The sequence below is a fragment of the Phallusia mammillata genome, chromosome 2 (genome assembly GCF_965637545.1).
Source record: "Phallusia mammillata chromosome 2, kaPhaMamm4.hap1.1, whole genome shotgun sequence".
NCBI classification, from domain to species: Eukaryota; Metazoa; Chordata; class Ascidiacea; order Phlebobranchia; family Ascidiidae; genus Phallusia; species Phallusia mammillata.
The window spans coordinates 400887-425250 of NC_137253.1; the positions used below are offsets into that span (position 1 = coordinate 400887).

At 37.7% G+C, this 24364-nt stretch overlaps 2 protein-coding genes and 2 long non-coding RNA genes across 4 annotated transcripts; 1 reads left to right on the forward strand and 3 right to left on the reverse strand.

Moving 5' to 3' along the window:
* Positions 1–875: 875 nt before the first annotated feature.
* LOC145213368 (uncharacterized) lies at positions 876–1963 on the forward strand. The gene is made up of 6 exons (XM_080081616.1): positions 876–1066; positions 1230–1290; positions 1419–1466; positions 1530–1577; positions 1638–1694; positions 1765–1963. The coding sequence occupies exons 1-6, from the start codon at positions 1031–1033 to the stop codon at positions 1947–1949; spliced, it is 435 nt and encodes a 144-aa protein (XP_079937742.1). The 5' UTR covers positions 876–1030; the 3' UTR covers positions 1950–1963.
* Positions 1964–10567: 8604 nt separating this feature from the next.
* LOC145212589 (uncharacterized) lies at positions 10568–12414 on the reverse strand. The gene is made up of 3 exons (XR_013856742.1): positions 12193–12414; positions 11778–11937; positions 10568–11226 (listed from the first exon to the last, which is right to left on the reverse strand). It is a non-coding gene; the product is annotated as an uncharacterized LOC145212589 (long non-coding RNA).
* A 1604-nt stretch (positions 12415–14018) lies between these two features.
* On the reverse strand, positions 14019–21929 carry LOC145215515 (ankyrin and armadillo repeat-containing protein-like). The gene is made up of 14 exons (XM_080084212.1): positions 21866–21929; positions 21549–21551; positions 21051–21133; positions 20538–20652; positions 20110–20303; positions 18838–18933; positions 17738–17855; positions 17298–17351; positions 16915–17116; positions 16447–16651; positions 16207–16389; positions 15089–15376; positions 14561–14815; positions 14019–14290 (listed from the first exon to the last, which is right to left on the reverse strand). Exons 1-10 carry the CDS (start codon positions 21927–21929, stop codon positions 16567–16569), a joined length of 1014 nt encoding a protein of 337 aa, XP_079940338.1. The 3' UTR covers positions 14019–14290; positions 14561–14815; positions 15089–15376; positions 16207–16389; positions 16447–16566.
* A 1297-nt stretch (positions 21930–23226) lies between these two features.
* LOC145212593 (uncharacterized) lies at positions 23227–24148 on the reverse strand. The gene is made up of 3 exons (XR_013856744.1): positions 24040–24148; positions 23633–23796; positions 23227–23297 (listed from the first exon to the last, which is right to left on the reverse strand). It is a non-coding gene; the product is annotated as an uncharacterized LOC145212593 (long non-coding RNA).
* Positions 24149–24364: the final 216 nt, after the last annotated feature.

Genomic DNA, 24364 nt, shown 5'->3' on the forward strand with positions numbered 1-24364 from the left:
GTCATGTCAGTTGGTGATTGCACCGTTTACACAGTTACCGTAGCATCGCGATAGTGCCTCATAAAATAAGCGACTCACGTAATTCGGTCACGGCTTGACTCAAGCGTGTTTTTCGCGAAAACAATATTGGTAGATCTTTGCCTACTCTCTATTTTTGTGCTGATTAAGCCTCTTTACATGGACGAATTAAGCGAGTTAACTCGCAAAGTTAACCCGCATATTTTGACGCACGGTTTGCGTCGCTACGGTTGACCGATTTTTAGCGGGCTAGCAGGCGGCAACGATAACCCGCCCGTCGACGGTAGGTTACGCGCATAGATACCGGGTTAGTGATTGGGTGGTGAGTGGTGAATCTAACTGTGTCTTTTTGGGGGAAGCAGATACAGGTTGTAGCTAATAGTGGAATTAATAATGGAACCTGAAAGCCAAAAAAGAGCGACCTGGAGCTCAAGTGACATCAATTGCCTGATAGATTTAGTACAGGAAAGCAGGGTTCTTCAAAAAATTGATGGAAGAACACAAAGAAACAAAGTTATTTTTCAAAATTTAGCCAAACAAATGGAGCAGTTTAATATGTTTTACACGTGGTTAGTATAACAAAAATAAAACAATTGAATACAAAGTCCCAGGAGACAAAAAAACTTAAAAGTTAGACTGAGCGTTTAGCTTAATGAAGTGTCATTTATTGAGCTAGTCTGTTAGGTTTTATGTTTGGTGATTGATTTAGAATGCATTAAATATATCATTGCAGTTATGTTTAAGATTTGATTTTTCTTGTTAATCTCCTAAATTCATTAAATTGAACTACATGATAGTTAAGAAACATGTAAGGTAGCTAGTAAAGCATGTAGACAAAGTGATTTGTTCTATGCATAATGTTAAGTTTCCTCTTTATATTCCTTTTAAAGTCTTTCCTTTTTACTCAAGGGAGCAAATTCGTGAGAAGTGGAAAAATCTCAAAAAAGCATACAATAAAATCAAAATAACTTTAAACACTTCTGGTGCTTCCCAGTGGGAGTTTTACGCAAAAATGAATTCACTATTTCAACACAGACCAACAGCAAAGGTTCATATTTTTTATACATTACATTTTTGTTGCTGCAAGCTAAAGTTTAATTACATTACAGTACCTTTATGGTACATTTTACTGTGGTGGATACTTTATTAGAGTAATACTCGTGTATAGGCAGGCCAAGTCCAAATAAGAGAGTGTTTTTTTAACTATTCAGGCAATGTGTAGCAGTGGGGTGGATTCACTTGCCGGACCAAGTAAAGCAAAAGATGCAGATGGTAAGACTTCAAGCTGATACACATTTATTGATGTATATTACCTTCTAAACATTACATGTAAATTCTACTGCATGAGTTAGGGACACTTGGTAACTCAGTTTAGTCTCATACTTTCTTAATAAATGCAGATGATACAGTAGGAGATGAAACAGGAATTGACACACCTGAACCTGAAGGTATTGCTTAACAGTACATCTTGATTTTTAGCAATTAAAATGTTTGGTATGTTTATTTTGCAGCAAGTATTGATAACCCTGTTGCAGAACCACAGACTTCACAGAGTGCAGGTAGCAAACGAACTTAAATCTTAAAAATTAACTTTTACCTTTAATTGTTTCAACTTTTAGATGCAGAACCAAACCCTAGAACCAAACAGCCACCACGAAAAAAACGCCGTGCAAATCGTGAGTGCATTGTCATTAACTAGTTTAGCAAAACCTACACCATGTCAGTATTTGTATTTGTGTGTTCCAGAATCATCTGAAGATGTATCCTTCTCTACATTTGTAAAGGTTTACAATGATAATTGTGAAAAGGATCTCCAGCTGATGAGAGAAATAATGGCCGAAATAAGAAGTGACTTCGCAAGTGGTGTGGCTGAACTTACTAAGTCTATGGTTGTTGAGGTACTCAGTGACTCAACTATACCTGAAGAATAAAATTCACAAAACAATGTATGTGTACAGCACTTTTGTTAACATAACAAAGCAGGTCATTTTAAGGAAGCGGCTAGATTCACGCAATGGCAAAGATTTTACAACATGTGACAGCAAAGCATTTCTGCATAGGATACCATCTTGGTCTGCAGCATCACATGGACGACTAACTGGCTGCTGAGGCACAACAGTAGTGACTTGCAGTCGACCCACAGTATCAGCAATGGGCACATTTAAATCTTCACACATGTTATGTAATATGCAGCAAGCCCCAATGATTTTTGGAGCAAAAGTTATATCACACTTAATTTTTCTTAAAATACGCCATCGTGCCTTTAGTTTTCCAAATGCATTTTCAACTGCTATTCGTGCACTGCTGTGATAGCAGTTAAAAGATTCCTTTTCTGCTGAAAGATTTGTACCAATAAATGGCTTAATTAACCAGGAAAGCAGTGGGTATGTTGGATCACCAAGGATTAATAATGGCACACGGAATCCCTCAATTACAATAGGGACCTTTGAACAAAAAAACAAAACAATCAAAACCTCAGTTTATTACTAAAACACCATGGGTATCAAATACCAACCTGTGGAAGCATATTGGAATTTTTAAACAATCCAGAGTTCTTGAAGACTGTAGCATCGTGGCAACTTCCTGGCATTTTTACAGAAATGTTTCTGAAACTGAAAAAAATCGAGTGACCTCATGTACACAAATAAAACATAACTTTACTTACCAGTACATGTCATCCACAACACCCTGCAGAATCAAAGAATCCCAACCTTTTCTGTTGGTGTAATCCTTTTTTCCTTTAACTGGAGCAGTTACTGCTATGTGGCTACCATCAATACAGCCCATTACCTAGGAACAAAGAGCAATTATATACACCCTGCAAATTTAAAACATATTTTCTCATACCTGAGGAAAGTGTGACTTTTCCTCGAACCTTGTGGCTATTTCTTGGGCCTCTTCATTGTCAGGCATAAATATGTGATTTGTTATATGTTTTACGAGGGCATTACACAACCTGATATAAAAGCAAGTTTTTAGTTGTTTTAGACAAGAATATAATTCTCACAACTTACCACAATAGACAGTTATGTACAGAAGCTTCGCTAACTCCAAACAGTTCACCTATGGTTCTGTACTCAGCAGAGGATGCAAGCCTGTATAATCCGATGGCAACACGCTTTTTTGTATCAATTGGTTGTCTAACAGCAAACTCGTCTGAAAAATACAACAGTACAGAAAAAAAAAAAAAAATTGTTAACTAACCAGGTTTCATTTCATTCCAGACCAATCCAACTAATCGTTCAAAGTCATCTTTGCGCATTCTAAAATGTTTTATCCACTGGGAATCATCAAAATTCCTATAAAACATTTTAGACCTATAACCTAAGAAATAGTCAGCAGTGAAATGCATAGTACCTTGGTAACATCCAAATTCTTTTAAACTTTTTCTGTGCCTGATTAGATTTTGTTTTTGATAAAACTGCAAACAAAACCCTTCTTGATCTTTGACGTTTTTGAAAATAAGAAAAAACTGAGTACACTTGCAGCAAGTATTTGCAACACAAGAGGTAAAATTGAGCCTTAGTTGTGTCCATTGCTTATCAATTGAAAGCTCTAAATTCATCAATCTTAACATCACAGTACATCAAAACAATGCTTTGTAACATCCAAGTTTTAAAAACGTTTGCAATGTACAAATAAAAAAAAACACGAAACATGTACCAAACAAGCGGGTTGCGAAAACGCGCCATGTAAATCGAAGTGCTTAGCGGGTTAGAACGGGGAATACCCGCGATAGATTTCTATGCGGGTTAACGCGCATCGCTAACCCGATCATGTAAATAGGCTTATTGTGCCACTTCATCTGTACTTTATTATTACCCAAAATATATTTCTGAAAATTATTTTAAAAATATAGACCACCTTATAACTGTGACTACAAACTGCGGTCGCGCACGCAAGTTTATTGGTCGCGCGGCGCGACCGTGCGACCGCATTTTTGCACCCCTGTATTAACGCGATTAAATCAGGTCGTTCTTAATGTACCTTGCTGGCCATAAAACGTAAACGAAATGAGATAAAATTAAACGGTTTTCACGAGCCAATTCGGAATTGCAGTCAGAAATAGCTTGAAAAGTTACAGTTCGTTCATGTAAGCAAAACGGAAATGACAAGCGAACTTCATTTTTTTTTCGAGTGCAAGACTATTAACGCGATTGAATCAGGTCGTTCTTAATATACCTTATTGGCCATAAAACGTAAACGAAATGAGATAAAATTAAACGGTTTTCACGAGCCAATTCGGAATTGCAGTCAGAAATAGCTTGAAAAGTTTCAATTCGTTCATGTAAGCAAAACGGAAATGACAAGCGAACTTCATTTTTTTCGAGTGCAAGACTATTAACGCGATTAAATCAGGTCGTTCTTAATGTACCTTGCTGGCCATAAAACGTAAACGAAATGACATAAAATTAAACGGTTTTCACGAGCCAATTCGGAATTGCAGTCAGACATAGCTTGCAAAGTTTTAATTCGTTCATGTAAGCAAAACGGAAATGACAAGCGAACTTCATACTGTTTTTCGGGGGCACGCTTATTTACGCGATTAAATCAGGTCGTTCTTATGTACCTTATTGGCAAGGGATGGGCCAAGCCGAGCTAGAACCCGAGTGCTCGGTACCGAGCACTGTTGTTTTGATGCTCGCTGCTCGGCTGAGCAGTTGCACAAACTGACCCGAGTATGAAATTTGCATTTGTATGCCGGGCAGTGTGCCAAAGAGTTTCCAAGAACAGGCTGTGGGATTTGTTTGTGGGCAACACATAAACACTGAAAATAAATACAAAAATGGGTATCATTCACAGGAGCTACCTAAGTTACCTGTGTCAAATTGCAAGGACAACATTTTTGTGTGTATACTTCTGATCATGCAGCAAAAGCACTTTTTATTGCAATGATTCCTTCCACATCCTGCATCACCACTGCATCCTGCTAAGACAACAGCTCACATGGAAAGCGAATGAAACTTATGTGGTCACCTACAATACATGCAAAGAGAAGTAGGTAAGGCAAACAAAAAATGTTTAGATGAGCACATGTTGGATCATGTGACCAAGCAAACCAGTTAAAAACAGAAAAGTTTAACATCTCAAAGGAATACATTGGGGCATTAAACAACAGAAAACTAGAAGGGTGGCTTAGAACACATTGCTCTTGCACATACACTATGATCTATTTTTAAAACATACATTAATTTCCTATCCTTTTTTTGTATTGGGTCCCATATTAGCCATCGTCTTTTATAACCTTGGTTGTTTCTGCAGGCAAAAACTCATGGGTCCCCACATATGCAAAGTTGAAAGTCAAAGGGCTGTTAACAACCCCCAAACTGCAATGGTGCAATAACGATAATTGGCATACTTTATAAGCTATCCAAATTTTAGCCAATTCTGACATTGTTCACAAACTCACCCATTTTAGGGGGCTGGTGGGGTAAATACTACGATTATCCGGACAAACAAAGTTGGATCCCCTCTAACATAACTATATCTACCATCTGTATAAGTTTCAGCCACATCCATCAACCATTTGATAGAAAAACGAGTCAGACAAACTTCGGGGGAAAATACCTATTTTAGGGGGCTAGTGGGGTAAATACTGGGGTTATCAACAAAAACAAAGTGGGATGCACATTAACATAACTATATCTACCATCTGTGTAAATTTCAGCCACATCCATCAAACATTAAATGAAAAAAAAGAGTCGGACAAACTTTGGGTAGGAGAAAAGAAGAAAAAAACAAAAACATTTTGAGTAAAATCAATATGTGTCCCCTTCAGGGAAAGGGACCCATAATAATCCAATCTTTTCTATATCAGGCTTGCATAAAAGACTCATGATGGATGTCACTTGTAATCTGGATGAACACATGTTGGATCATGTGACCAAACAAACCTGTTAAAAACAGAAAAGTTTAACATCTAATAGGAAAATATACCTGTGCATCAAACAACAAAAAAACAACAGCTACCAATGGTTTGAGCAGAATCTACACCAGTGGTGTTTAACTTATGTGTTGCGACCTAAGATAGGGTTGTTTACCATTTTAGTGGGGGTCACGAATGCTTTCGATAAACATGCTACTCCAAGAGTATTTTATTCCAAACCATGTAGTATATACATTAAAATCAAACAAATAAAAGTTTACATATCACCTCACATTAAAATTCCTAATTAAAAGATGCTGTGCTGTCTTCCAAAACAAAGAAGTTAGCCAATATCTCAAACTATAACAAAATCAACAATATATAAATTTAAGATCTAATCCAGTGGTTCTTAACCTGTGGGTAGTTACCCCCAAAGTGGTAATTTGGCATTTTAAAAGGGGTAACATAGATTTTCTGTTATAGTTATTTTTAGATTCTTAATTATCATTATTGTAACCAGCAAAAATTTTGTAATGAGGGTAAAATTTATTCAAAATAATTCAATAAAAAGTCAAACTAAATAAATTTCTCTGCGTCCTGCAACGTTTTCAAAATAAAAAAGAAGTAACTTCGATGGCAAATGTTGTTATGCACTTCTACTCTAACAGTCTCAATATGTTTCACTCATAACCATGCTATTTGTGATGTCATCAAACTAGAACTAGAGTCTCTCGTAAACATCTGTTTCATATACAATTGACGGTATAGTCCAGTTAGTGATAGGCATCACAGGCATGAGGTAGCATTTGTTTCCTTTGTAGTAGTAAGGATAATTTAGACCCCAAAAATGTTAGGTGATATTTTTCTAAAAAGGGGTAATTGATATTCATCAAAACATTTTGTGGGTAACAACAGAAAAAAGGTTAAGAACCACTGATCTAATCAAAGCAGTAAATGCATCGATCCTATATTTGTTTTCTACACACTAAAGCAGAAGATGACAATATGTTTGCCACAACTCATTGCCAGGCTGTGGGATTTGTTTAGGGACAACACATAAACATTACACTACAAAAAAAACAGGAAAAAGACTAATTGTATAAAGGTCATTTTACAGTAGTTACCTAGGATAGCTGTTCAAAATTGCAAAGACAGCATTTTTGTGTACATACGCTGGTGGATACTTGGGATCATGCAGCAAAAGCACTGTATTTTGTAGCCCAAAGGAGTTTATTGCAATGATTTCTTCTACCTCCTGCATCACCACTGCATCCCGCTAAGACAACAGCTCACATGGAAAGCGAATTGAACTTATGTGGCCACCTGCAACATAAATATAAAAAGAGCAGTAGATAAGGCAACAAAAAATGTTTGACGAGAAAATGTGTTATGGTACTATTCGCCAAAGATCCACCTAGAAGCCTCTTAAATATTTGAGGACACTGGTTGAAGAACCTACATGTGCCAAGAAACACTCAACTAATGATTTATACTATGAATAAATCAATGAGTCTTAAAATGCTCGGTATCTACCTACAGCCCCATCGCCTAACTGCATCAAAAACTATAATATACATACACATTTTTGCTTGCTACTGAGGCTTTTACTGATACCGGGCTCTCTGTCATCAAAAAGTCAACCAGCAGTATCATGTCTCATTCAAAGAGCTTTATAGTGGATAAGAGCATGCTACTCCAAACCATGTAGCATATACATTAAAATCAAACAAATAAAAGTTAACATATCACCTCACATTAAAATACCTCATTAATAGATGCTGTGCTGTCTTCAAAAAAATAATATCCATCAGTTTTCTAATTGGTATCATAAGTGTATGCCTCAGCGGGTTAGCCAATATCTCAAACCTAAAACAAAATCAACAATATAAATTTAAGATCAAATCATAGCACTAAATGCATTTGATTCTATATCATATTTGTATCCCTAAATTTTACAGCATATAGGATACAAGAGAAAATCCAAATTATCGCACAGGCCATTTCGGACTAGGTACCAATTGGACATATTTCGACTGTATAGTACTGTTCCAAGGCTAACAGCCAAACAGTAGAAAACTACAACACACATGCCCACCTTTCAGATGTTGAATGTTGTTCTAAAGTCTTTGCCTAGAACGAAAAAACTGCCCCAGCCGTTCAAGCCCACCAGCTGCATCTTGACAGGACAGTGATATAAGGTAGGTGGAAATGGAAAAATAGCACCCAATCTTATTATAATTTAAGCTGGAGTAGAAGACAAAGTTTGGATACCATTCTCTCTGTTGCAATTCAGATCTTTGGAATGAATCGAATATTAATACTCTAGAAACCTGACAAAACATAAGGTACAAGTTAAAGTTCGTACAAGGCAGAAAAGTTTCTTAGTAAACTGTACAACAGGGTCACAGAGCTGCCACTGAGAATTTTAAAATATCCCAAGGTTCACTTACCAAAACTTCCAAGGTTTGTCGAAAAATCACAAGATCACCTAAAAAATGGCAAACACACAGTATATATGTAATCTAGTGCGGGCAACATAATTATTATAGTTACACCAGAACCCAGCCACCACGTACCTTCAAACAGATGCTAAGAAATACCAGTAAAATACGAAAGAAAAAGTAGTTTTTGTATACATCTTTTTACTGGTACATGATACATCAAAAAAGCAATAATGCTGGCCTGACTCACTAGTTTTGACAGTGTTTTTCAATCAACTTACACGGCTTCGATCACTAAATTGACAAAGCACTGTTATGCAAACTGTTAATTCAAAAAATGGATTTTGCAAAACGATGATTTTTGATGAAAAATGGTAATAAGTTAACCTTAAACGTATTCAACGGATAATATAAAAAAAATCCCAAGATTTAAAACGTTTTTCCCAAATTCCCAAGCTCAGCACTGAAATCCCAAGATCTTGGGAAAAATCCCAAGGAGTGGCAGCCCTGCTGAGTTACCTGCTGAGTATCACACCTCTGCAAACACCTCAACTAACGGACAAATCATTTGGAAATCGCAGCAAGGGACATTACCTGGATTGTTGTGAAATGTCAAAGTTGAAGGGTCGTCAAACTCATCACTGAACGGGATGTCAACATTACTAGGATGCGTCGAATCATCGATTATTTCTACTGTAAACTAGTCGTTTGTAGCAAAATACGAGGTTTTATTCAAATCTGGACTTCCAGGCATGGAGGTGGCACCTTTCTGGGTTTGTTTGAGCTCTTCTGTCACCCGATGGCTAAATGTCCGCCCAAATATGCAACTGTCGGCCGATGCGGAGATTAAGTGAGAGTTGTGGTCGAAAGTGAGAGCAACCGCTACCTCTGAATGCCGGCTGATCATGCAAACACAATCTCCTGCGAGACAAACAAAAGATTCTTGTTAAAAATGTTAATTGGAAAAACAGTTGCAAATACATTAAAGCAATTTAAAAACTGATGCAGAAAAAATGCAAACTTGTAAAAGGCCAGTATTGTGAAATTCCTACCATGAGTAAATTTGCTAGACATACATTTAGTCATTTGACATGAATAAAACATGTTTGATTGAATTAAGTGGAAATACTTATTAATACTGCATAACTGCAAATTGCTTTTCAATTTTCTCATCAAATGCAAACCAACACTGACCTGTGGTGTACGGGAGGACATATATGTTTTTATCAACACACGAGGTTGCAACAAGCGTTTTGCACCAAAGATGTCATATTCGATTAAATTGCAGCTGCACGAAACAAGCACTGAATCATCGATGAATAAAATCCACAGTTAGAATGGCTGGGTTTAAAATTTTGTGGATTTGCTTACTCAACAATGTCCATGTCAGCCATCGAGTGTTTCTCAATGTAATGTTGTTCTCAACTGATGTCAGTTGTAGTAGTAGAGAGACTTGTCTGTTCCACAGCTCATTAGTCGAAACTGTAATTATAAATCTGATTTAGACCAAGAATTGTCAGCATCAAGATTAAACAACTATGCTCTCTGTTAAACAACATAATGAGACTAAAACACAAAAATCACAAAAGTGGTACAAAAACAAATGCAGCTGAAAACTGGACACTTTCACTGTGACTGATATATATATATATAATTAAGAAAGCTTAGGCAAAGCAAAAAGCAATGTACAAAGAAAGGTTCGGAAAAAAGTCAGATTTTTAAATGTTACACATTTGATTCAAACAAAGGCAAATCACTTAAACATGCGCGTTGCATTTGCCAAATTTACCCTTGTTAACTTGTATCATTTAAATTTCAGCGTTTTAATGCAGTTTATTGTAGTTCGTGTAAATGATACTTAGTGCATTGAATTTACATTTTGTGTCAACTGGGTCGAATTAGCCACACCAGTGGCAGTTTACCTCGGGAAACATTGTTGTCCAGATCACAATAAAAAATTATATAAGACTTGGATTAGATATTCTAGAATCGAAACAACTATTCTAAAATACCTAGTTATACTAGTTTCAACTTCCCTACATGACAGTTTACCTCATAATCTCGGTTCGCAAACTTCACAGCAGTGACGGCAGCAGAATGATCAGGTATCGTGTTGGACGGAATATAATCATCAGTAAACATGTGAACACATCGATCTCTACTCGCGCTTGCAAGCATCGAACCACGGTGAGAATAATCCATGCTTAATATATCCCCGTCGTGTGACGAAATAAACGATATCCTCTTAAACGTCATAAGGTCGTACACACTAAAAACAAATGATTGGTTGTCATAAAAAACGCAAAACTATTTAGTCTTAAGGATTACAAAAAAACAAATCAAAAATAACAACTTAAAACCAAATTCCAAATTTACTGTGGCTTGGAAAAACAAGCTAAAATAGGTGCAGTCTAGAAACCAGCGATGAAATTACTGATGCATATTTATGATAAAGAGTGTTAAATTGTGTGCAGAATTCCCCAATGTGCCCAGACATAAAGATGACTACAAATTGAATTAGGAAGTATGTTGAATAAATACTGCTGGATACTCCCACTCCTGTCGCCAACCGCATGTGTTTGCCATCATTATGAACAGAAATGCAACGTGATTCAACCGATGTTTTAGTGTCCGTGGAGTGTTTCTCCATACTTTCCAATAGAATTGTGTGTTTCAGAACCTACAAATATTCAATAACTAACTTATTGCTCGTTCAATACATATATCCTACAAACAGCCACAATATATAATGTTCTTATTGATCGTCCAATACATATATCCTACAAACAGCCACAATATATAAGGTTCGTACACATGTTTGGTCATCGATTTTCCAAATCCTGACTCTGCCGTCATTTGAAACCGAAACAAAACAGCTGACTCAGCACAATCAGGAAGAGTCTGCAAAAACACCATAAGGAAGAAACTATTATTACATGTAAACAGGGTTTTGTGCCCCAGTGATTTAAATCAGTGGCAAAAACAAAACAAGAATTTGACTATATAAATTAAATCAGAAAGACTTTTCTGAATTTGGTTTACATTTATAATTCCACTGTTATAATTAGTGTGGAGCAGACAATTTACACTCATGAGACATGATTACAGCAGCTGATGTTACAACATTTCATTCATTTTCAGCCACTACTGATGATATTTGAATAGTTATAGTATGTCTATTGACATAAGCCTATATACTTTTTGTTATGAATTATGTAATGATCTCCATGGATGTGAGGGGTACAGAAACTGACGATGCTTTTTTTGAGCACATTTAACATTTAAAAAAAATAAATCACTAAAAAATGATCAGTCACTGTTTTTCAGTATTTTGGATATCGAAGAGCAGTGTGTCCCGATTAATAACATTTATTGTTTACAATTGTCTTTTGTGATGAAATACAATTTTTTTAGTGATGTAACTTCAATATATGTATGTTACAAAGACAAACCTTGATTTCCTAGACACACGAGCTGTGAAACCTGGAAACTGAAGTGACATTTGGTTTTTCAAAATCCATCACATCAGTTATAACAAGTGAGTGATCAGAAAATACAAGATGCAGCCACATGTTGTAGACATCTACTGACGTCGCAAGCACTTCATAACCTCTGCAAAAATCCAATTGTAAGTTAAAAATAATTAATGTAAAAATATATTAAACAATATGCATGGATCTGTTCATAAATTTAGTCATAAAAATAAAAGCTCAAATAGATGTAAATGCAACATGGTTTATTATTTTTTAACTGCTTCTGCAAATGCTCATGCCCACATCAGTGATATTGAAGCAAGTTGCTTTTTATGTCTACTTGGGCCGTTATTTTTCTCATTAAATATGTAAAAATTTTGAAACTAACTTTTACCAAAATACGACTTCTTATCAGGCAGCAAAAGCAAAAGCACGATTTTGTCTTTATTCTTCATAATTTTGCGACAAAACGACCAAAAACAGTCTCAACTTTAAAGATGAAAATTTTTCGCCACGTCTGTTTACAAACAGCTGATCGCTGATGACGCAATGTTTATTTTCACAGCTGTTCAATAAATATGTTTCGCGATCAATAATTTTCGGAAATAAATGCACATTAACGAACTTCTGAACTTTCAATTTCATCAAGGCGTAAATGTTTAACTTGTAAATCACTTGTGCCGCAAAAAAACGCAATCTACTATCGTTCTTGGACCAATGAAACGTTACTTCTTTATTTGAGTTTGCATTCGGCAAAAGGTTATCACGCGGTCAAATTATTAGAAATAATAATTTATTACCCATTCATTGGCACAAAACAAAACCGGACATAGCCAGCAATAGCTGAATTTCGGCACTGGAAACTTCTGAAAAAATGTTACGTCATAACTAACCACTGAAATCATATTTGGCAAACTCATGAATTATTGCGTCACGTTAATTAGATTCAAAAAACATTACTAATAAATTTTTTAAACAACTGCGGTAAATTAAAACACCAAATTTTATTTTAACTCCAAAAGTGCAATTTTTTCCCCAAATTCATGCCGCAATTGATAACAAAGTATTTTTTTATGGTATCACTTTTCATGACATGGTCGTTAGTGCGTGACCAAATTTCCACAAAAAGCTTGTCAACAAACATTTTTTGACAAATCTCAACGTTTACATGTGATTTTATGGATTCCTTTTATTCTATGTTTAAATAAATCTCTGTCTGCCTTATCAAGTAACAGCACAAATAATAAAGAGATATTTTACACAATGCAAAACAACACGGACGGATCTAAAAGAAAACTTTATTTACGCCAAAAACATGCACCAGATTTTGAACACAAGCGAAAGCATACATAATAGGATCCACTAAAATAGGACATTTCATTTACTGGAACCATGCCTTCTACAAAACACATCTTCTATTAAAACTATTTCAGCAACCTTACTGTCTGAGGCGATGCAATGTCAAATGTTTTCAAGCAGGAAGGTTTGTGAAATCAAGGGACACACTAATGAACATATACAGCAATTAGACTACAAATACAAAGTAGAAACAACAATTGGTGCTGAAAGGATAGGGGTTTGTATCCACATAAGTTAGCGTGTTTGAATCAAAACATAAAAATAACAGCTTGAATTTAAATGTAACATGTCTTATCAAATGTTACCTTCTGAGACCAACACATTACACCCAAAATGAAAAATGGAAAGACACAATTCCAGCACTATACGCACACATGGCTTAAAGAGTGTAAATTTGTAAAGTATATTCTATAAACGGCTTCAATTAAACAGCTTTAAAAACCTACAGTGAAGAAAAAGGTGCAAAAACCTGGGGTTCCAGTACTTTGCCATAACACAAAACACTTGCTGCAAAAAAAGGCATACCCGACACATCAAACCATCAATGCTCTGGTGGATAATCTTGAAAATACCGTATAAAAGTGTGTGTGTGTGGGGGGGGGGGGATTGGGACAAAGAAAATAATCCATCAGTAAATCCAAGCTATGACTCAAATGATGGTATGTATGTGTCCTTCTGCTACTGTGCAAGCCTGAAATAAGAATACAAAAAGACATTTAGAAATGAAATCAAAGTTCAAAATGTATATGTGGCTTTGCCAGGCATATACTGGTCAAAAATATTTAGCCCCAAGGGTCAGCCTACACTTGCCTCAGAAAATTGGTTTCCAGGCCAAACATAAACAGCTTAGCAATGTGACTTAGTTGTTTTTAGAAACTGACACTGCCTATTACTTAGGTGAAATATATATGTCTAAATAAAACAGTGGACGACTTCAGACTTGTCAAAGTTTTTAGTCTGTCACATATTTGTAAAGTTAAATCCCAACATCCCACCTTTTCTTTGTGTAATTTATCTCCCATTTCCCTAGTTCAGGTAATGGTTTGTTGCTTAATAACCTGACTCATTGTTGGACAACTGCTTAGTCACTCACTTTGACAACAATGACTCATCAGTATTTTGTTGCTCAGCATCTGAAAAAGCAATTGTAAGTTCTTAAAAAGCCAAACAAAATAAATACAAACCAGCAAAATGCATAAAAATGTTGACACTTCTTTACAAATTAAATTTGCATAATGAAGTTTGTACTGATGAGTGTAATAAGAAAAACAATAAAGGAATCATAATAAAATAAAAAAGTGTATTCTGAATGTCAATAAATATGATAATAGTAACATATCAAACCTCTGCAAACACCTCAACTAAGGGACAAATCATTTGGAAATCGCAGCAAGGGACATTACCTGGATTGTTGTAAAATGTCAAAGTTGAAGGGTCGTCAAACTCATCACTGAACGGGATGTCAACATTACTAGGATGCATCGAATCATCGATTATTTCTACTGTAAACTAGTGTTTGAGCTCTTCTCTCACCCGATGGCTAAATGTCCGCCCAAATATGCAACTGTCGGCAGATGCGGAGATTAAGTGAGAGTTGTGGTCGAAAGTGAGAGCAACCGCTACCTCTGAATGCCGGCTGATCATGCAAACACAATCTCCTGCGAAACAAACAAAAGATTCTTGTTAAAAATGTTAATTGGAAAAACAGTTGCAAATACATTAAAGCAATTTAAAAACAGATGCAGAAAAAATGCAAACTTGTAAAAGGCCAGTATTGTGAAATTCCTACCATGAGTAAATTTGCTAGACATACATTTAGTCATTTGACATATATAAAACATATTTGATTGAATTAAGTGGAAATACTTATTAATACTGCATAACTGCAAATTGCTTTTCAATTTTCTCATCAAATGCAAACCAACACTGACCTGTGGTGTACGGGAGGACATAGATGTTTTTATCAACACACGAGGTTGCAACAAGCGTTTTGCACCAAAGATGTCATATTCGGTTAAATTGCAGCTGCACCCAATTAGCACTGAATCATCGATGAATAAAATCCACAGTTAGAATGGCTGGGTTTAAAATTTTGTGGATTTGCTTACTCAACAATGTCCATGTCAGCCATCGAGTGTTTCTCAACGTAATGTTGTTCTCAACTGATGTCAGTTGTAGTAGTAGAGAGACTTGTCTGTTCCACAGCTCATTAGTCGAAACTGCAATTACAAATCTGATTTAGACCAAGAATTGTCAGCATCAAGATTAAACAAATATGCTCACTGTTAAACAACATAATGAGACTAAAACACAAAAAACACAAAAGTGATACAAAAAAATGAAGCTGAAAACTGGACACTTTCACTGTGACTGATATATATATATATAATTAAGAATGCTTAACAGCTGGATAACAAGCTCAGAGAGGATTTGGAACGCATGAAGAAGATTCGTGCTCACAGGGGTCTTCGTCACTACTGGGGTGTCCGTGTTCGCGGTCAACACACCAAAACCACCGGACGACGTGGTCGCACTGTTGGTGTGTCTAAGAAGAAGTAAACAATGACCTTCTTTCACTGAAAAATTGCTGCAACTTTATTCAAATTATGCGGCTGGTCAATTCGACAAAACTTGGCTACACGCCATTAACGGGTGCTATTGACCATGCCTTTGCACTCCGGGCTGCGCCGTCGTTGTCTAATATTTGCGAACCTCTTGCCTCTGGACGCCCGACACGGCGTGCGTCTTGGTGAGATGGTCAGTATACTCCTGGTATGGTGTTTTTGTCAACGGCATGCAAAGTAAACAGCATCGGGGAACAATTCTCATAGTCCAAATCCCTGCCGAGTCATGCGACACAACGAAGCATTAACTGAGAGAGTTATCCACTCAACCGAGCTTAATGTAAAGCAAAACAAGTAATAACGCTTAATACACTATAGCACAACAGCTAAAGTGCAAGTTTTGGATTTAAAAAATAAATTGAGACGATTAAACGACAGTTGTACTTGTCGTGTGTAGCAAAACTTTAAGGAAACATAAAACCGACCTGAATCAACCGACAGTGTCGCCGACTTCGGTCTTCTTTTCGAACTTTGGAGCAGCTTAACGAGATGAGGGACATCCCCGGAGTGGAGAAGAGGTTTCCAGAATTTGGGTGAACGATCGAGCAAAACTTCCAAACACCGAAGTGACGCGTCCTGCTTTGTCATGTGACGACCAGCCATCATTTCTGTCAACAAAGGCTTTTTATTGGCCGAGCCGCGCGCATGCACAGACTGATACGTACCAACAACACCTCTCCACACATCGTGGCTTTTTGTGCGCCCGATCAGCTACTCGATGAAGTCAGTGTGGTACTTTAACTCAGCGCGCTGTATCGGCCCGTCATTGTTGACGTCACAAGCAGTTATTGTTGCACCGCATTTGAGGAGGAACTTAAGTGTTTGAAGAGCGCCGTTGGAGGCAGCAGCGAGCAGGGGGTCACATTGTCTCTACATAGCATGTAAAGGTGTAGCATAAAGATAAATTGTGGCGGGAAAAAAACCACCGCATATGGTTGAGATTAGTGTCGTTTGTGTAATATTGATAAGTTAAATATGCGCTATGACGTGATTGCTTTGTTAGTGACGATTGAAGCATGAATACGAGTGAAGTAAAAATACCTTCAGTTAAAACTCGACGAATTTTCACTGAAAACACAAAAACAATATCCAGGTAACATTCGCGCAAATAACAATCAATCAACACAACTCACCCCCCAGTTGCTGGAATTTCCAGTAAATTCGGGTGACGTCGCAGTATTGACCTCACAATGGCCGGGTGACCTGTTGCGCATGCGTGGTGGATCGCTGAATGATTGCGGGAATCGCTCACCACCGGGTTCACTTTGCTCGCTAGGAGCGCTGTAACACACTCGAGGGCGCCACATCTGGCAGCAAAATGCAGGGGGGTCGCGCCTGTCATGAAAATTGAAGGTTTTTAAACAAAATCACTTTCTGTTTAAAACGCAGTCAACAAAACATTACAAGTCGGCGAAAAACACAAATCTACATGAACAACAACAAAGATGACGTTGAATGACGACAAGCAAGTTATTACGTCACACAAGCGGGTTAGTTCCATTCATAAAAATCTCACCGGTCCTTTCAATAAACAAATCGTCATCAGGTATATCGTTGAAACCTGTCAATTCTAAGTTCAACATAAAGTCGTTTCAGAAAAAATGGCGACCATATTTTAAATTTGTAAAATATTTCTAGCTTAAGAAACAAGATACTTTACAACTTTGTGTTTTCAATTTATGTCATTAACCTGATGAAGGTGTCTCGTATGAGACGTCGATACGTCGACATATTACAATAAAAAGCTGCTGGAAGAGCTAAAAATTTTGTTGATACGTTATGCCTGGCAGCAACAGTTTATTCAAACTTTTACCTGTCTTAAATTTGACCTTGTATTGACCATACGGGCAATAACCAGAAAACATATATGATGTAATGGCATTAAAATTTTTGTCAGGTTATGTTTATAGACGAAAAGCAGCTGATTAAAACAAATAATACAAAGTGTTTACTCACGTGTAGAACGCGGGTTAATCTCGGTTCGTCTCACGTTTAAGTTCGGTTTCTGCCCCAACAAAATACTCAGGATCATCTGCCGGTTGCGAATGCAAGCGTGGTGAAGTAGAGTCATCCCCTACACACAAGCAACAACGTCATCCCCTACACACAAACAACAGCGTCATCCCCTACACAAACAACAGCGTCATCCCCTACACAAACAACAACGTCATCCCCTGCACACAATCAACAACGTCATCCCTACACACCAACAACAACCCCATCCCCTACACACAAACAACAACCCCATCCCCTACACACAAACAACAACCCCATCCCCTACACACAAACAACAACCCCATCCCCTACACACAAACAACAATGTCATCCCCTGCACACAATCAACAACGTCATCCCTACACACAATCAACAACGTCATCCCTTACAAACAAACAACAACGTCATCCCCTACACACAAACAACAGCGTCATCCCCTACACACAAACAACAGAGTCATCCCCTACACAAACAACAACGTCATCCCCTGCACACAATCAACAACGTCATCCCTACACACCAACAACAATGTCATCCCCAACACAAAAAACAACAACCCCATCCCCTACACACAAACAACAACCTCATCCCTACACACAAACAACAATGTCATCCCCTGCACACAATCAACAACGTCATCCCTACACATCAACAACAATGTCATCCCCTACACACAAACAACAGCGTCATCCCTTACACACAAACAACAACGTCATCCCCTACACACAAACAACAGCGTCATCCCCTACACACAATCAACAACGTCATCCCTACACACCAACAACAATGTCATCCCCAACACAAAAAACAACAACCCCATCCCCTACACACAAACAACAACGTCATCCCCTACACACAAACAACAGCGTCATCCCTTACACACAAACAACAACGTCATCCCCTACACACAAACAACAGCGTCATCCCCTACACACAAACAACAGCGTCATCCCTTACACACAAACAACAACGTCATCCCCTACACACAAACAACAGCGTCATCCCCTACACACAAACAACAGAGTCATCCCCTACACACAAACAACAACGTCATCCCCTACACATCTGGGGAAAATAAACTCGAGCTTGCAGTTTTCGGCGATAAAGGGGGTGACAAGTTCACGACGGCATGAGAGTTTGAGACTTCCTTCCATACTCTGCAAATGTGAAATACGACCTATAAAATTATTGTGGGTGACAATCATCAACTGCCCGACCTGAGAGCACTATTTGGCGCACTTAGTAGGTTGACAATCGCACAAATAACTTCCAACTAAAATGTTTAAATATTGTGTGTCAGACATAGTAAACATAAACATCGATGGGATTTGAGTCTTTCCGCGACTCGCGCTCTACCGTTTCAACTACACATGCCAGACAAAATGCTTTCTTAACCAGAAAAATATGTTTGTTTGTACAGAGAATTTCAGCAGAAAAAAATGCCTTGGTTACCTTATTTAAAAAATCGCTGTTGACTTTCCTCAGAAACGTTTGCAAAGTGCCTGGGATTTGTGGCTCACTTGCTGTCTAACTCATTTGTTTCCTCGTTTTTTTCTGTGACTGTCAACAAGAAATCGAAATAAACTGTACAGCTGCAGATGTTGTATATAATTTATTGCTGGGACTTTGTATAAATTCGGCAGGAAAGTCTTGAGTGTAAATATAATTTTGGATGCACTGGAAGAACTTGTAGCGTCATAAATTACTATGCACCAAAAAACCTTATTTATCTCACAAGCTAAAACAAAATCTTAATAAATACATACAGGTCACGCCACTTTTTATAAAAATACATACAGGTCACGCCTTTTTACTCTATAACCTACAACAATAAAATAGAATACCAACTGTCAAAAAGCTCGCATAATCAACACAATACCGCAGCATAAATTATTTGTTGACTCTCTATTCACTGTCATTGAATAATAGAGCAATACTAGTCTAAAAAGTCAACCAAGATGCTTCTGCGCTGCCTCCTTCAAATACTTCACCTGCGCTGCCTTATTTTAAATACTTCACATAGCTTGTTTACTTCTAAAGTAAAGTGATGTATCTGATGCTACTAATCAATTGCAGTTGCTCATAACTTTGTCACATTTTGTTTCAATACAATAGTACTGCACAATCGGTAAACGTGTGAAAGCCACCTTCACTTGAAGAGTCAGTTCAGATTGAGATTGATGAACAAGAAGTATCAGTTTTTATGAGCTGATATTGAAACTTACTTCCTGTGACCAGAACTCTTAAAACCACAACGCAGTTAACTTATTTACAAAAAGACTTTACTTGCCCGATTAATAACGTAGCTATAACTCGCGCGCATCTGTGCTAACCTTGTTGTTCAAAGCTTGGCGAAACCCAAAGACTCTTTTCATCATTTCGTCGAGTTGTTGATCGTTCATTGGCAGCTTTCTCGGTCTGTAGGAGCTCAGTAGCTGGTATCTTGCATGAAGCCACGCTGGGATGGGCGGAGTTGCTGGGTAATAAGTGGTGAGAGGGATACGCATCACGTGGTACAAACTCCCATCTGCAACAACAAGTACTTCCTATGTAACATGACACAGCAGAAAAGATGTGCGACGGAAAGTTAATGCGTTGACTAATTTCAAACAAAATAGCCTACTGCGGTTTGATGTCCTGCGCCACAATTAAGGAAATGTTCTGCATTGATTTAATAACCTGGCATACGCTGATATTAATATTTTTTGCACTTATGTTTATTTTCTGTGTTGAGTTCGCAACTCCAAGTCACCGCTTGTACCGAGCGATGTTGTCGGGACGGAATACTCCTGTCGCGGTCGGTTTGCCAGGAGATCCGCTAGATGTCGCCCTGCCTTAACCGCAACATGATTACACCAATCGTCATCGGACAACGTCTGTAAACAAATAAGTAGTGTTGAACCGAATCAATCGAAAATTTCAGCCAAGACCTTACCACGAAGTTGGCCAAACCAAAACTAGTATAGAACATCACAAAATGCGGCTTACAATTGAGTAAATAACCAGCACATAATACTTATTAGCAGATAACCTGGCTTCAGTGTTTAGAACACACTCAACTTATAACGTTACACGATTCTGACGTCACAACGCTTACTTCAATGTCATCTGTGTCAAGGTCAAACTGAATTTCCCCGTGAGCTCATGTAAGATGACATCGTTCTCCTGTTTGGTCAAGCGTGAAGGTTTCGCATGGTTGAGTACCCTTTGGACCAATCGCGAAGGGCGGAATTTCGGATTCAGTTCGTAATACGTCACCTGCATGACGTCATACGATAGTGTTAGACTCGTTGTAAACCAGGGGTCGGCAATCGTTATAAGCGACGAGTGCCAAGTTAAGGCTGAGCATGATAAAAACTAAAAACAAGCAGTGTAACAGGTTAAATTGTTATTTCAATATAAACACACAAATCAGTTGGCGTGCCATGAAAATTACCGACCAGGTAACCTTGGAACGCGTGCCAAATGTTGCCGACCCCTGTTGCAAACATATCCGAGCGTTTTGGCAACGTTGTTATCGGCAGCTATTGCCAATTCACTCTGATTTCTTGCAACTCCTCATTAACGCAGATTATTTTTAAAGCTTCCGCATAAATTGGTTGAAATAAAGTATTTTGTGTCAAAACAAAATCACAGAAACGAGCAACCGCCTTATGTTCACAAGGTTGCTGGTTCTAATCCCATCTCGGTCGCTTGTGTTTTCTGAGCAAGAAATTAAGCGGCATTGCTCCAACCTAGTGGTTTCCGATGGGTTGAACTAAATTGAACTTACCAACTGTATAAGTCAAAAAAATTAAATAAAAAATGATTTAACCGACTTACAATAAAAACAGGCAGCTTGACGGCGGACTTATTGCGAGCATGACGCATTCAGGCTTTGCCCGCCCAGAGCATGAAAATGAAACAGCAAACAACAAAGTTGATTGTAAGTAACGCTTTATTATAACCGCACAATCCAGTCGTTAACCGCTTTATAACCGGTTTATATTTCTCTGCATGAACTGACGAGGCCACAAATGTTTACATTAACATTTGGTGAAATAAGGAAGTCTTCCCCCGGTCGTGTTTACCACAATGCACCAAACTCACTTTCTTGTGAGTCCCTGTCACATAACGCTCCACGATACAGTGTACCTGCAGCTGGATTAGTCATGACCCACCAATTGTTCCCTTCACTGTATTGCGCTCAATAACGTTTTAACGTTGCGCAGTTATTTCCGGCTTGGTGATGGTTATAGTGCAATTGTGTCGCTATGTTCACCACGCGAAATAAACTCAACTCTTCCCGTTCAATTATTTTTCACCTGATAGCGGAGTGAGCAATCCTTCCAAATCAGGGATTTTCATCAACCGACGCCTTAGCGCCACCAAGAGGACAGGCAGAGAGGTGATGAATTAAAGAAGTTTCAGATTCCTCTGCGTCACTGGGTTAAAACCACAACATTAAAACCACAGTTCGTAAATATTGTGTACTGAGGATCTTATTGCAAACATATAAGGAACTTTTAGAATGCGACAATGTTTAAACTTTTCAATGGTTAACAGGAAAGTTAAACGGTAACTGAGATTTTTCGCTTTTAGTTTAGGAAACTCGGTTTTGGCTTAAAATGTTTAAAAAGCAGTGACGAAAATATAATGGATGTTTTGTCACACGATTGTTACGACGCAAATAAGAACAATTAACACGGGAATTTAATTGCAGTATACAGCTGCTGAAAAAATGGTTTCCTGCATAATGTTATTTTGCTCGGTAAATTTGTGCGTTTGATTATTTCAGCTCCAAATTTTGCAATGATTTTTTTTTACTAAGATCGACTCTGTTGCGTCACAATTACTTATGTGCGACGTGCGATGTGTGGTGTCGTAAAATAGTCACCAATATTTTCGTGACTTTATTAACAATCCTCCCATGTATAGAAACTCCGGTTAAAACCCTTACATACACGTCATTACATCGGTTTTACGTCACTCACGTGATGACGTAATCGTCGACGCCATCGTTGCAGCGACATCGGGTGGATGTGGTTAGGGTTAGGGTTAGAAGTATTTTAACAAACTACAGCACATTAGTAAGCTAATTTTTTTACCACGTTTATCAAATTTCAGGAACCAACTGCTTACAAACATACCAACATGTTTTTATGCTTATAGGTTTGACCAGCCGAACGTCACGTGATTAAATCGAGGCAAAATACCGAATAGGTGTTGAAGAACCGATTTTCTTTCTCGGCAAACCAATTGCAGATCGCATGTTTGCAGCTCGAACTGACATTGATCACAACAATAAATATCCAGGAAATCCCGCTAGTGTTAATATTGATTGACGTTTCCTCGGCAGTTATTGCGCAACGAAAATTTCCAATCCATTATTGGTGGTTTAATTTAGACGGTTGTGTTAATAATAGAAAATTGATATAAAATTGCTGCAAAATATTATTTTAAAAACACTCACTTTTTTGCGATGACATTTTGACCACAGTCTTGAAACGAAGAAAATAGACTGACGCACTAAAAACACAAACTGAAAACAAAGCGATAATGTCAATAACTAATGTATTTTATACAAACATTCTATTTAAAAAATTACGGCTTTAAAAATGTGTGATATCGTAAAGAAACTGTACACCACCAAACACTACGTTTAACAAAAAAAAAGTGAAAATAATTAAGTACGATTTTATGCAGTTAGTTGAAAAGCTAGTTTTATAATTGAGGTCAGAAAAAGAAATTCGCAAATAAACGAGTTTGAAACAGCTTTCTAATGTCTTTGAAGGATTTTAAACTGGTGGATAAACATGTCGTATATTTTAACTATTACTATTGAAAATGGTCGTTATAAATATATAGTGCAATTACCTTAAGTTGAAATGTCGGTTCCACTCAGGACAAATCCATATTATGGTGTCGCTGGTTTGCCGAGCCATCTTACGTCATCACGATTGTATTGCGGACAAGCCAGGAATCCAACCGTTCAATGGATCCGATCATCGACGCTTCCTTATCCCGTCGTCTCCACTCAGCTGCAGACAAATCAACAATGCTTAAAACGCATCGTTCAACAATGCATACGAGTTTCGAAGTTGGGTTGCTTTTCAGAAAATGACGTCATCATTGGCGCTACGTCGTGTGAAAAAAGTTGGAAGTAAAATACGTAAAAGAGAAATGCAACAAAGAAAAACAAAAATAGCAAAACAAGGTTCTGGGTGGGTCCCTAAACTTGAAGCGTGTTTTTATAACAACAAAATCCAGTAACAACGACGAACCTGTAGCTTGGCTTCCTCCATCCGCTTCCAGCAAAACGTGCTTTTAACACCGCAAATCAGCTGTTTGACTTTTATATCAACCTCAGCGCCCCTGCAAGTCAGCTTTGGAGTCCCCAATTCTGCGCACAAATTGCCTGTGGAGTGTTCGGGCCTTGATTGCTTAATCACTTTACCGCGCGTTTTGACCGAACTTTCACCCCCTCAGGGACGAAACAAATCTTGGTTTACAAACAAATTCAATTAGTTGAATTCAATTATGTAGAGAACGATGAAAAACAGTAAACCCTGAGCAGCCAGTGTGACGCACTTCAAAAACTGTTTTTGC

Excerpts from the sequence above, each read along its gene's own strand:
- LOC145213368 (XM_080081616.1), top strand. The coding sequence starts at position 1,031 with ATGAATTCACTATTTCAACACAGACCAACAGCAAAG. Across the intron at positions 1,467-1,529 it reads TGACACACCTGAACCTGAAG|CAAGTATTGATAACCCTGTT; the intron begins GTATTGCTTAAC and ends TTTATTTTGCAG. Across the intron at positions 1,695-1,764 it reads AAAAAAACGCCGTGCAAATC|AATCATCTGAAGATGTATCC; the intron begins GTGAGTGCATTG and ends TGTGTGTTCCAG.
- LOC145215515 (XM_080084212.1), bottom strand. The coding sequence starts at position 21,929 with ATGACTAATCCAGCTGCAGGTACACTGTATCGTGGAGCGTTATGTGAC. Across the intron at positions 20,653-21,050 it reads ACAACGAGTCTAACACTATC|ACGTTGTCCGATGACGATTG; the intron begins GTATGACGTCAT and ends ATTTGTTTACAG. Across the intron at positions 17,352-17,737 it reads GATTAACCCGCGTTCTACAC|AATTGACAGGTTTCAACGAT; the intron begins GTGAGTAAACAC and ends TGTTGAACTTAG.